Here is a 14,598-nt window from a genome sequence, read left to right as displayed (position 1 = left end):
TCATTTCTGGGGTGAGGAAGGGTGAGCACAGAGGAAGCCTTCTTGGTCACCCCCCTTTGAGATGTAAATGGCACGGTGGCAGTAAAAGAGGGCCAGGTGTCCGATGCAAAGAGGAAAAGCGTGACGGTGCATGCATTCCTCAGGGACCTCGGGCATTAACTGTTGCTGTGCCTCATGTGGGGGAAACACCAGCAGGCGCCATCATGTCCCCCTGACGGCTCAGGTGAAATCAGGCATCAGGTACGATCGCATCGATTACTCTGTGATCGACGGCAGCCACTTGGGCATTTAGACGCTGAACAGTCTGTCTTCTTTGCAAAACAGCTCAAGCAAACTGCGTGGAATTTGCTTGAGCAAACATCAGGCAGCAGTTTCCATGTTTTATTGCAGATTCTCAACTGGCTTGATGTCTGGACTTTGACTGGGCCATTCCACTTTGAGCGTTAATCTTTCCTTTGTAACTTCGGTTGTATGTTTAGGTCGTTGTCCTGCTGGAAGGAGAACCTCTCTTTCCCAGTTTCAAGTTTTCTTTCGGTTTTGCCCAGAATTTAGCTTCACTCACCTACAGGTGTTTCACCTCAACTACAAGTAGCTTTCTGTCCATCCTGCAGAAATAATCCCCACAGCACGACCCTTTGTTCCAGTTGTGCGCTGCTTTATATTGGTCTATGACATGAAATCATTTGGAGATGTACCGTGGCAAAATGTGAAAAAGTTCACGGGGAGTGAATACTTTCACACACCTGAGTTGATGCTGTGAAAATCAAACGTTTCAGACACTTTTTTTTTTTAAAAATGGCTACTTTCTAAATTTCCTGCAAGTTGCTGCCTGTGTTAATCACTTTGCTCACCTCCTGCTGACCACCGGTCAACAGCTGCAGCTCACACCTTGCCGGACGATTAGGAACGAGTTAACAGGCTTATTGAGGTCATCAAGGCTGCAATTTGCACTGAACTCTTTGAAGCCCGAGGCAGAAACTCTAACATCTCTCACCCCAAAGAGGAGAAAAGGAGCATTTGAGAGCTCAAAGGGTGAATTAAGAAAATAATAGCAACCCGTCATTAGTCTAAACCAGAAGTCAGAAACCGTTCACAAAGCAAAAATGAATTTTTGCACTCACTCGGAGTTAAGAATTGTCTGGAGCCGTAAAAGCCTTTGAAAAAGAAAGAAAGCCAGTATTTATAGGAAGCAGAAGCTAATTTCTACACGTCCTCCTTGAAGTTACTGAGTTGCTGCTGAGCAGTTGGGTTTAATATTATTGAACTTTCTTTTTGAATTATTTATTGTTTTTATTCACTTCCAAAAAAAACGGTTGATTTAGTTGGAATCACAATCATAATGCAGAAACACATGCATTTTAGTCAAAGGAAGACCCTAATTTATAGACAACTGACAAACATGCAAACAACATTTTTTTTATTTAATGTCATTCTGTCATAGATTTCCTATGCATAGATTACACCCCATGACATAGAAAAACTATGAAAAGTCTACTTTAGTTTAAAACACTATTCAGGTCTAATTAATCATTGACCAAAATGATTAAGAATTGGTTTTGAGAGCCCAAAGCAGGTTGTTGACCCCCTTGTCTAAATAAGGAGAACGATAAACTACTGCTTCTCGAGAAGAAAAATATGAGGAGTTTAAAGGGACATTAATCAAATGTACCATAAAATAGATTAAATAATTAATTTAATAGATATTGTATTAAATGTCATCGGACCCCTAAATAAGACTCAGTACCATTTATCCCTGCCTGAGATGATAGCCTTGGCATAATACAGATTGGCATTTCAGAGACTAAATTAAGCTGATATTGGTAATAAAATGTTACAGTGTAATATCTGGAGGCAATTTCTCCCGACATAAAATGCCATCATAAGCTATCATCATTTCCTAAATGTATCCAAACTATTATATGTGTGAAAACAGGCAGTAATGATGTATATTTTCTTTTCAATTCGGAAACAAGAAGGTCAGGAGCTGGCCCCATAAACAGCAAGTCAAAATGCATTCATGTGTACATACGTTTATAGGCTTTATTCAAAATGAGAGCTGTAACGTCAACCTCAGCTGTAGCATGTTTACAAATTTAATGGAAATATGCAGTTAACTTTATCCATACGTTTAGTTATAAAAAGGTGCAACTGTATTAGAAAAGAAAAAAAGTTAATGTAACCCACAGTGGAGAACAGTTCAAAGCAGTGACTCCTGTCTGCCATCTGCTGGTGAGCAGGACACACCGCACTACTGGCAGATGGGGGCAATCAAACGTGCAACAAATATTTCATGCGAGAACAACCAAAAACATTTTCCCGCAACTATAAAACTCAAGCCTCCGTGTTAATCACACTTCTTCTGTATCTCTAGTGTAAAAAAAAAAAAAAGACAAAATAATCTTTTTGGAGGAAAAAAAAAAGTGGCAAGTTTCCTGCAATCTCCATATTTGAACCTTTTTTCTAGTGTTAAGTTGGCCTACTTTGACTTAAAGTCTGTTTCTTTAACCACTCAGTACAAATTCAGCATTATGCTTTTTTTTAAAAGACAAAAATCTTTTTTCACATGTCATATCTACACAAAAAAGCATTTAAACACAGAAGACAAATGTTAAAAAAAAAGAAATTGCATACAGATGTCACATATCATCCTAATCCCCACTGCTTTCCAAGTTGTGGGTTTTTTTTTTACAGATATTTTTATATATATTATTTGACGTTTTTATACACTCTCACATCCACAAGTGTGTGGTTACATTTAGTGATAAAAGTAACAAGAGCTGGACTGACATGGATTGTTGTGTTTTGAAAGAGGAAATACAAAAAAAAAAGCCTCACAACCCCTGAAGGTCTCTGTATAAGTAATTACATTTTTAAAAAACGCTACAAATCTCCCACGTGGAAATCCCATAATCCCTATTGACCGTGAACGCAGCACAATATCACGGATAAGTCTCAGAACAGTCTCATATTTCTTTGGAAGACCTAGCTGTAGAAAACTAAAAAAAAAAAAAGTCCCCCCAAAAATTGACCTTTGTTCTTACAAATTCTCAAGTAACGTAAAAAGAAAAGGTCAGCACCCACAGGTGATCTGCAGTCATTCACCGATCGCGTTTTGATGGGAGGTACGTGTGCACACACACGCCCACCCCCACACACGCCCACGTTACACAGATCTGCATATCTACAAGAGACAGCTTCTGAAGTGAATAACGTTTAAGAAGGCAGGAATGTGTCAAAGAAAGAGGAATGTCCCGTGTTCTCCTGTCCAACAACGTAGAAACCTGCTGGTGGAAGACGATGAACTCCGGAGATATTTGCGGCACAACAGTTCGACTGAAAGCAAAAATGTTTGTGATAAGCAAATACAAAAAGAGAGCACATTTAGTGACTCAGTACTGTGGTCAGTTGTCCTAGCAATGTGGAAAAACAGGTTGAGGTTGTGTGAGGCTGCCCTCTGGTGGACTAAACCAGAAACGTCTTGGTGTGCTGGCCTGTTACCTGGTAAATTCCTAGTGTTAAACTTGAGCAGAAGTTGCATGACTTTGGCACCTTCTATGTTAATGCACAAACACTTTGTAACTTGACAACTTTAAACAGAAAATTGAGACTTGCAGTGAGCATTCAGCATCTAATGTGGAAGCTGCAGCTTGACGTGGTCAACTAACGGGATTTGAGTAGTTGTACACTTTGCACTTACGTTTTTAGAGTATGTGAATAATAATACAGGAAAACGTGTGTTTAACATGAATACAAAAAAAGAGAAAAGTCCAGCGCTAAGATTAACGAGAATGCTGGCCAGTTGGGAGACTTCAGCGAGGCTGGCTTTTTGATTGTAGGGTGCTGGTGCTTTTCACACACACAAACATATGAAAACACACACACACACACGGCTATGCAGCTTTTACAGCTACAGGTATGTATCCTGCTCTGAGCTGCTAAGGCTTTGTGTGGATTGCTGCAGAGCAGATTCTTTGGCAGCAGGAAGGTCCGTAGGAGGCGCGCTCTGCTGGTGATTGGAGTTCGTTTCAGTTTCTGGCGAAGTCTCCGGGGTTACGGTGGCGTAAGGAGGAGAAGAGGGCGGATCTGAGGGTGGGAGAGGCGGGGCCAAGGATGGAGAAGGCAGATCCAAGAATGGAAAAGGCGGATCAAAGGATGGTGGAGGTGTAGCCGAGGATGGTGGAAGAGGATTCAAAGACGGTGGAGGAGGATTCAAAGACGGTGGAGGAGGATTCAAAGATGGTGGAGGAAGATTCAAGGATTGAGGAGGCGGACCTGTGAGGAGAGGGTACGGGTTTGGGATCTCCTCGATGGCGGTCGGTTTCTTTATGCTCCTTTTCTTCTTGCTCTTCCGCTCTTCTTTGCCCTTGTTCAGCTTCTGGGGAGGCTCGGGAACCTCCAGCACAATAGTGGGGTTCTGCTGCAGGTCCTGGCGCCTGGGCGGCTCGGCCTGCATGATGATGCGGGCGCCGTGCATCCTCGGGGCGGGCTTGAAATTCAACTCGCCGCGGTTCTTCTTCCAGCGTTTGATCTGGGTGTGATGCTCTTTGTCTACGTCCCGCGCCGTCACGGGCACTTCGAGAATCTGAAAAGATCAGGGGGGGGAATAAACAAAACAAATCAGACGTCATTAGGAAAGTGTGGGGCAAGAAAAGTCAGAGGAGCCCACATTGGAAAATAAATCCCATCCATGTTGGATGGGATCCAACATGGATGCTAGAATTGTGAACTTCTCCTTTGTCAGTAAATGTCAAAGGAGAGCGAGCTGCTGTGGATACTCGGTCACCCACAGTGGAGACAGCATTATACATGAGAGCCGTTATTGTTAGAGGAGACAGAGGCTCTTACACAGCTTAGTACGTGAGCAGACACTGCCCATGTGGCGCTCTGCTCAATAGGTCTGGTTCTTGTCAAGTTAATTGACTCTCAGACTCTACTCTTCTCTAAATCCGTGGCATCCTTTTGTCCTTTCCAACTTCATGCCCACATTGAGAAAACGCTGTTGGTAAGACTGGGCCGATGGAAGAAACTGAATGATCCAAGCCTTGCAGACAAATGTTAGGCTCTAGACACTGCAGAATTTTCCTTTCACTTCAGAGTTGTATAATACTTTATGTAGGTCCTTTCATATATAATAATAAATATAATGCATAATAAAATGCATTACTTGTGAAGTTTTTACGCATATGAATATTTTTGCAATGTGTCATAAGATAGATATAAAAGTAATGTCTCAACTGTACAAAAGAAAATAGAGTCCATAATTAAGATATTTATACGTCTAGATGAAATCTAATTCCCTAACAATTTAATTGTTCACAGCCTCAGAAAAGGATCTGAACTGGTTCAATATGGTCATGAAATATTGTTTGCATGTCAGCATTTTATTCATAATTAACTATTAACTGGGTTAAATGAAATATTGGTGGACATGCCGATTCCATTCGAAGACATCCCCTTCAAGTTTGACATCAACAGCAAGTTATGACACAGCATTTAGTTCAGAGAAACCACCACTTCAGTAAGCAATGTAAAAAATAAAATCACAAATCTCATCTGCCACCACTAGTTATAAAATTGTCTCTCGTGATTTTACACTGAGGAGGAACTTCTGTGTCCTCTGCTCTTACCTCTCGGACCAGGAATCCCTCCTGCATGTAGCGAGGGTCGATAGCCCGGAGGAGCTCCATGGTTTCGTACAGACCCTGGCAGTTCTTCAGCTTCTCACGAGTCCCTAGTGTGCACTTAAGCAGCACCAAACCCACCCGGAAAATGATTTTGACTCCTAAGAGAGAGACAGAGAAAAAAAAGGGGGGGGGAGGAGGATTCAGCTAGGATGCTTAGTTCCAGAGCTAAGGCGCATTGAGGCGCTTCTTACCGTCACAGAGGAACATGTCCCAGACACGCAGCACTGAAGCCCAGGGCAGGGTTCTGGAGAAGGCACACATAAACCACTCAGTCATGTAAAGGATGGGGTCGATCTTATGTTTCTCCAGGTGCCGGAAGGCTACTGGGGAGACGCGGCGCAGCAGAGCAAACAGGATCTCTCCGTCTAACTGGATCGCTTCCTGAGAGACGTAAAAGCAAGAAAAGTATGAAGAGAGAGACAAAAATAAATAAATACTTCACATAGTTTCATCAGAGAGCTTCAACCACAACAATCCCACTGTATGGTGTCAGTATTGTTAGAACTTGTCCATGTGTGCTGAGATTACTTCCTTTGTTTACCCAACCTCAGGTGATGTCATACTGTGCATGCTTTCTTATATCGGTCTCACCAAGCCTGGGCTGTAGTAACCAGGAAGATACTTCTCGCAGATTTGGACCAATCCCCAGAAAGCATCCTGCCGAAACAAACACAGAGCATCCCCATAGGAACCATTACGAACATCATCGTGACTGTTGTACTACATGTAGTATGCAAATAAAATGACAGCACAACATACTTATGGAGAAAGTAATTAATTGTCCAATAATCCTAAATGAGTCACAAGAGCAGCGTCTTTATATCTCAACAGGTATTTATACAGTTTCAGATTTCTTCTGTTGTTGCCTTTTTGTAGCAGTAAAATGTTTGAGATTATGAAACACATTTTATTTACCAAGAAAACCTGAGTAAATTCAAAATCAATACAGAGACAAAAAAAATAGCCTGGTAGCCCTTGTAAAATAAGTAAATAAAAATGAATTGCTCCCTAAACCTAACTGGTTGAGTCGCCCTTAGGCAACAATAACTGCAATCAAACATTTTAGGCAACTGGCAATCAGTCTCCTTAATTGCGGTGGAGGAAGTCTGGCCCACTATTCTGTGGAGAATCTGATTAATTCAGCCCCACTGAAGGAGATTTATCTAAAAATTTATGTTTCAAATAATCCCAGAACATTTCAATTTCAGTCTGGCCTTTAAGTAAGCCACAGTCAAAGGCCTAGTCAAAGGCCAGTTATGTCTCATCTCTGGAGAAATAATTGTGTCTTTGGACTTTCCATGACAGCGCTTAAAAATTTGACTACAAATGAGACAACTTAGGTGTTAAAAACAGATATAACAAATGCAAATTTTAGCTTTTTTTCAGTTTTATTAATAGAATATTCACATTTAAAGGTTGCAGATCCTGTCCTACGCCACTTAGAAAAGAAACTTCAAATTGGTTTTAGTTTTTCCCCCCTCATTCTTAGGTGGACTTGCTAGTGTGTTTTGCCTCGGTGCAAAGCTCAAGCACATTTGAGGTTCAGGTCACCAACTGATTCCTGGACATTCAGGATTTCTGCTCGAGAGCATTCAAGTTATCCAGGTGCAAAACAAACAAAGTAATCCCACATCACCATCCTGCCAGCATCATGTCACACACATCTTCCAAAACATTTCACCTTTGAAACAATTTTGGGGATAATCTAGATGTTTTCTGACAGCTGGTCCAGTTTTTCTCCATATGTGGATAATGCTTTCACTTTGGTTCTCTGCAGCCCCAAAGCCTTAGTCATGGCTTTACAACTCTTTATAGAATGATTTTGTTTCTAAACTGTTAAATTTCTTTAGATCGGGGCAAGATGTGTTGCTTAAAGTGATCTTTTAGAGTACTTCATATAACAAGACGTGTTGATGTTTATACTGAAGAGATTTCTTGATGGCAAGGGACTTACAGGACTCAGCTCAGGGTGTAGCTGGGGAAACTAAACACGCACAAAACTGAAGTTAATTAAAATGAGTTGATTAAACAAGGGAGGTGATTCTTTTTTTTTATATCACCAGGTTGGTTTGAATAGCTTTTAAAAATGCAATCCTCATTTCAGTACTGAATTTTGTAGATAATCAGGTGACTTCTGTCTGGAATTAAAAAGTGTTTTATAATCAGAAACATTTAAACGTGACAAAAAAAATAAATAAGCAGAAATATGAAAGTAGCCAAAGCACTGTAACCCAAATACAGGTAACATGCCTAGAATGTGTGCGCAAAAACAAATCCTCAACAAAAACTATCATGTGGAGAACAATTCCTCATCTTTAAATCACTTTGAGAACACTTGGTATTTACAATCATGCTATTCCGTCTTTATTTATAATTCTATAGCTCTGAATGAGGAACTGAAACATAAACGTGTGTGTGTGAATATGCCAGATAACGTGGTTGACGAAGATCTGGAAACCAACTACAAATCTTCAGAAACAGGAAATAAGCTGTCAAACCACTGATCGAGATGATTAGAGTCTTTGCTTCACTAATATACCACAGAAGACTTAAAGCAGTAGCTCACTTTCCTGGCATTACAGCACTTATACAGTTTATCATTGTGCTGCTGACCTAAAAAAAAACAAAAAAAAACATCGCAGTTCACCGCTTCAAAGCAAACCCTGTGATCCAAGTATTTTTAACTGCAAAATGTCTTCATCAGAACGGGGTGAACAACAGCTGATTTATGCATGTGCGCGTGCAAAAAAGTGATACCTCAGCAGGCATGTGCATCAGCAGAACAGCAGCAATAGGGGCCTGGGCCTGGCAGTATCCCTCATCCGGTTTGTACAGAGTGTATGCCTTGAGAACACGAAACAGATCCTGCTGCCTGCACGGGGCCGAAACACAAACAGACGCAGGATTTAATCACATTCTCTGTCAAACAAGACACAATAGCTAATTAAAAGTGTGAGATCAGACCCCGACACATCCGATTACTCACCCGTGTCCCCCTCGCGACACAAACATCTCGTGAAAAGGAAACTGTCGATGGAGATCTTTCTCAATCACGTCGAGCCATTTTGGGTCTCCTGGCTGACTGTCCAGCTCCTGACAAAACAGAAATCAGACAGTTTCTGTCATGAAGTTATAAGGAATTTACTTTTAAGCTTTACTGTCATAAAGCTTAATAAAGCTAGTTATAATGTCATAACTATTAAAAGGGAATCAGAGGATTTCTTAGGGTGCATTCAAACTGTAAACCAATTAGATATTGTAGACACAAATATCTAATTGTAGATCGAAGCTGGTCAGTTTCAGTAAAATTTCCAGAGAAATATAAAAAAAAAAGAAATGAGGCCAAAATACAGCAACAATGGAGCAGAAGAGGGGGAAGTGAAAGAAGAAGTCGACAGACCTGAAACTTTCCTTGGTTCTGTTCCCTCTTCACCTTCCCTCCTGAAAGGTAGAGCCAGGCACGGCCTCTCAGGGCGGGAGGAATCCCCTTCTGACAACGGAGTCTCACCTGCACCAGAAGTTGAATTTTATTGAATAAAAACGTCGACCAAAGAGCAAGTGGGTCAACGCTAAACAAAACTCAATGAAACACTTATGAACTGCATCTTAAAAATCTAAAGGAAGAACCCTAATTCTTAGTTATGGCTTTTTTTTTTTTGGCTTGAAAAAATTGTTTGGTTTTGATCACAGTCTGCAACTTTAAAAATAGAGGTTACTATTATTCAGTTACAGTCAGAGCAAGCATTAAAGAGGCTGGTGTGAAATGTTTAAAATGTATGCATTTCTGTGTTGTAAATTACTACATATTTACCTTTCTGGATTTTTCCATCAGCTTTCGGAACAATCTGATTGGGTTTCAATGTCTGTAATTTATGTTCCACAAACCAGAAAAGATGCAACTGATAAAAACAGCCTACATGCAGATTCTTCATTAGATTGGACTTCATTACTGAATAGGTTTATGTGGCAATGTGATAAACCAAAGAAAATATGACATTTAAATAGCAATTAATGTCACAAAAAAGACAGTTTTTTTTAAAAGAATAAAATTATTTTTCTTGCTCAGGCTGCTTCTGTCACATTAATTACAGAGTTTGACATCTTTCATGCTTTTATTTCTGTAAATTTTGATGCTAATAGCTTACAGCTTAAAGCCACATTCAGTTCCTCAGAAAATGTGATACTGATATAAAAAAAAAAAAAGGTGCGGATGTGGCTGGAGTTGGCGTTTCCAGTGCCAGCACACATAAGTGTAACAAGCAGATGGAATGCACTCAATTTGTGCATAAGAAACAACATTAGAAGGGTCTCGTATGGACCCAACAGACAAAGGACAGGACTGGTCCAAAGTCCCTTTTTCAGATGAAAGGAAAATTCAGATTTTATTTAGAAACTATGGCCAAATAGCGGAAAGGCACAGAATCCATGTGCTGGAGGTTCAATGTGACGTTTTCAGTCAGGAATGATTAAGGGAGCCATGAAGTGACGCTGCTGGTCCGCTGGGCTTCACCAGGTCCATAGTGAGAGGAGACGTCTACCAGGAGCATATTGGGCATATTTGTCAGGAGAGCAAAACTTCCCTCTTAAAAAAAATATTTCTTATTGGTTTTATGTAATATTTTAGTTAACAATGAACATGGTGTTTTTATAAGCATCAATCATCAAAATGATCACAAATCAATGACTGACCCATATCACCGTGTGGCCAAGCTATACACGAGGTTCACTTTATTTTTTATTGTAATAGATCATCTAAGATGCACCTGTGAAGTTCTCCAGACCTGGAAAATTATATTTTGCGACTTTGCAAGACTGCATATGAACCCTCAGGATGAAGTTTTAATAACATTCAAATTCATTTAAATTTAAAAGAAATCTGGGTAAAGGACTGAGATCAGCAAGTAGATAAAAAGAATATGGTGGGCCAAAACTGTTAAACGCATTCAAAACACACAGAGCCAGCTTCTTGATTGGCTTGGAAGTTGACGGAGGATTGTGTTGACCTTTGTTGGACCAAACTGTGCCGTCAGAGTACTCAGGAATGCAACAAAAGCTTAAGCACCATGCGTCTTATGTAATATCTCTAATTACTGGAGCTGTGATCTTTCATGAACAACAACAACAAACCGTACATCAGGCAACTAACTGAGCACATTTCACACTGTGGTCTTATCTGCATTACCATCACTCCCTGAGACGATTTCTGTATGCTTCTGAAGAATAGTTTCTTTTTAACAGTAAGAAGTCATTTCAATAAAACAAACCCCAAACCATCACGGCTTAATTCTTCAGACGCCGTGCACGCTTGCAATGCACTGGCAGTTTACATTTACAGCACCTTTATTACATGGTTCTCTCATAGAAAGTAAGTACGGGCCCGCCCTGCAGCTGAGACAGTCATTTTGTCACATGCTGCAGTGTGATTTAAAACCCCCCCAAAACAAAACAGGGCTGTGTCCTGGCTTGCTGCTGACTCACGGAAACAAGGTGACTTTCCAGCCCGTCGCCAAGTTGCAGAGAACGGTTCACACAGAACTTGCTAGACAAGTGGATCCGCAAACAATAAGTCCATAAAGTCTCGGCTTGCGCAATTAAAAATCCTTGAAGCAACAGAGATGGAAGCTGAAGCTCAAAACAACAACACGATTCAAGACACACAAACGATCGACTTGGCAGGTTTTAATAGCAGGTGCTGACCTTATTGAACCTCTTGATCATCCACTTGTCCCAGTGGCTGAGCATGTCCAGCCACTTGACCTCGCGCTGCCTCAGCACCTCGGGGGGCACGTCCTGAGCGCTGGGGTGTGAAAAGGATGTAAAATATGAATGAATATACAAAACACACAGAAAGAAAATTACGTTTAATTTGGACAAGTATGACCAACGTCTGCCAAGAGATAGGGCCGGAGAAGCATAAACCAAGGTTTTAAAAAGTTCATGCCACTGTGGCTGGTAAGCCTTTTAATGACTGCCATTCAGCTGGCTGAAAAATCTACTACTATATTTTTTTCCTTGCTAAGAAAGACAAATTAGCCTCCTTGGACATATTTTTAGCTGCAAACCCCCCCCCCCCCCAAAAAAAACAAGAAACAGTGATGACATGGAAACTAAAGGCGCACCACCCACTCTTTTTTTTTTTTATCTACATGCAGCAACGTTGTTATGCAAAGTGGCAAATCTCTAATATTCCACACTCTAACCACTTGAAAACTACCAAATTTAATTTGTGTTTATTCTATTTTCTTTTTTTGTTTGTTTGCTTAAGCTCATGCATCAAACAATAAATACGGACAATATTAAAGTAAGGTAAATTAATGTACCAACATGTCAAATTATTGTAGCCTCTTTTTTTTTTTTACCTTTAAATATAAAATATGGCACGCTACACATTTTAATTTAAACAATTTGCGGAAACACCAAACACATCATAAAACCATGTTATTTTACTCACAACTATAAAGATGATGACGATCTTCATACCAACCAAATCTATAGAGAATACATCTGCCACATGAAACACTAATTCTAACTAAACAAATCATTTTAAAATATTAGCAACTGATCTTTAAGTGGTTATCCTTTTTGCTACATATTTTAAGTCCTGTAAGACATGAAAGAGAAAAATGTGTTGCAAGATCTTTGATAGGGATTGCATGAATCAAACAAAAGAAAAGTGAAGGAAATACAACATTATTCAGATTTTTGCATCTTGATTTGATTTTTATTAAACTCTAAACAGGCCAAATAAGTGTATGCTGTTGGTTGATGTGTTTAAAGACTTGAAATGGTGGGAGTTATGAGCTGCAGTGTGTCTAATTAATAGGAAGGGAGAAAAAAGTGGTATTTGATCAAATGAAAACCAATCAAGTGAAGCATCTCTGTTGTTTTGGATAAGATTATTTTTGATTTTATACATTAACAACCAAAATCAAATGGACTCAGATGAAGCCGACTTAAACAGCTTCAGAACTGACCTGAAGTGATTTTATCCAAAGGAATAAAATGAGAAAGTTCCCCAACAGAAATGAAGACATTAAGTTGGTCAAAGCTAACATTACATGTGATGTCTAATGCTTTACTGAGGTGTGTAATTATCTCATCAACCTAAGCCTGTAATAGCAGGGTTAAAACTCAGTCATAGAGTAAACTTTAAGAAAACACACACACACACACACAGGAGAGCTCTCAGTCAGCTAAATGTGTAGGCTGGATGTGGTGCACAAGTACAAGAAGTTATGCTCCCTTTTAGGCTTTCAAAGCCCTTAAACAATCAAGTTACTTTTATTGCCAAGCACTGTAAGCAAACCCATAAGTATGAGACCAACAGACGGAGCCAAAAGAGGCCCTTTAGTATAAGGGCACCAGAAGATGGGACTCTATGCCTGCCAACACTACTCCAGAAAGAGAACCTGGGGAGTGACTGGCACAGCTTTCACTCATTCCTTTCACTATTTTAGCGTTGCCATGAAAGGAGAAGAAATGCCTCTGTAGAAAACACAATGCGATTGGATTAAAATCAGATATCCAGATTGAAATACTGTGGAAAATAACACATACCTAAAAAAAATATATATATATATACAGTATATATATCCTGTGATTGACTAGATCTCTGCTGATTATTGGTGAATCTTAATATTAGAGAATCAAAATCAGAATATTATTTATCAAAAGTAAGAGAAGCATGATGGAGTTGAATTTTTTTTTTTTTTTTTGTAAAGACAGAGAGAAAGAAAGACAGGCTGTGCCACGCAGCTGGTTCGGAGCTTTCCACTTCATGCAAGTCAACTGAACATCACCACCCTGACTTGTGACATTTCATCATACATTACATTAAAAGTATCACCATTTCCATTTCGTGCAATCAATCTGAAATGGACTCCACCACTCCCATGTTTCAGTTTCCTTTAGAATATGCTTGCAAAACAACATTGTGTGGGACTGAATCACCATTCGAGCAGAAACAAACTTACGACTCCTCCGAGTACTGCTGCGCCCCGCCGATAAAGCCGTATCTGTCGGCTTGCCTCTCGCTAGTGAAGCCGTTGATCTCCGAGTCGGATCCCAGGGAGCTCTCATCCTCCATGTGGCTGCTGTTCAGCGTCCTGATGCTCCCCATGTCCACTGACGGGCGGCCGTTCTCTGTTTTGGCCATGGTGGCAGGAGAGTTAGCTGGCTAGCCAGGGTTAGCTAACGTCAGCAGCGAGCTTGTTGACAGCCCAAACTCAGTCAAACTACATCGACGCCATGACTCCTAAATCTCAACAAAACTTTTCCCAACAACAGCCCTGGTTGCGAAATGTCGCAAAGCCCCTTTTATCGGACCGCATTCAATAATTTACCCCTTAGCTTTCGCGGTTAACTTGTATTAAATTCCTCATTAGCAAGCTAATTGTTAGTTAGCATTAACCGCTCGCACTAACTCGACCTAAACTATTTCTGACCGCCCCTACCTTCGACTCATCAGAGTTACATCATATAAAACTATGTTGCAGATACTAACAACCCATGGCATCTATGTAATTAAACTTATTTTGAGCTCAGCTACTACTAGACTAATGTGCTGTGCTGTCATTCCGAGTGTACAGCTGGACAGACGCTTCGACCAGGGAGCAGCCAAATCCACACTCCTGACTGGATTTTTCCTAAGGTAATGTTATGGTTACCCCTAGTGGCTGAATAAAGAATTAGAATAAATCACTTTTTAGCGCCCATTTAAACCGATTCTACATTTTATAAATAGCACCACCGTGTTTCCCAAGTGGTACTTTACTGTCAAGACATTGTAAAGCAGCACTACAACATCACCACTTATACTTTACGGCCTGTTGTGCTTTTTCGCAAAAAGCAACAAAAGGGGGGGGAAAAAGGAGACACTTTGACGTAAACTTGGCCCTCTTTTTAACTTTTAAGT

The 14,598-nt window shown here is 40.3% G+C and overlaps 1 protein-coding gene across 1 annotated transcript; it reads right to left on the bottom strand.

The window, feature by feature from the left end:
* Positions 1–2,014: 2,014 nt before the first annotated feature.
* On the bottom strand, positions 2,015–13,839 carry LOC116729878 (TBC1 domain family member 10A-like). Its single transcript, XM_032578724.1, has 9 exons — positions 13,658–13,839; positions 11,382–11,481; positions 9,085–9,192; positions 8,671–8,777; positions 8,442–8,556; positions 6,276–6,341; positions 5,876–6,065; positions 5,628–5,782; positions 2,015–4,582 (listed from the first exon to the last, which is right to left on the bottom strand). Exons 1-9 carry the CDS (start codon positions 13,837–13,839, stop codon positions 3,908–3,910), a joined length of 1,698 nt encoding a protein of 565 aa, XP_032434615.1. The 3' UTR covers positions 2,015–3,907.
* Positions 13,840–14,598: the final 759 nt, after the last annotated feature.

The sequence above is a fragment of the Xiphophorus hellerii genome, chromosome 12, assembly GCF_003331165.1.
Source record: "Xiphophorus hellerii strain 12219 chromosome 12, Xiphophorus_hellerii-4.1, whole genome shotgun sequence".
NCBI lineage: Eukaryota > Metazoa > Chordata > Actinopteri > Cyprinodontiformes > Poeciliidae > Xiphophorus > Xiphophorus hellerii.
Note: the sequence above shows the minus strand (reverse complement) of the source record. Positions and strands in the feature narration are given on the sequence as shown.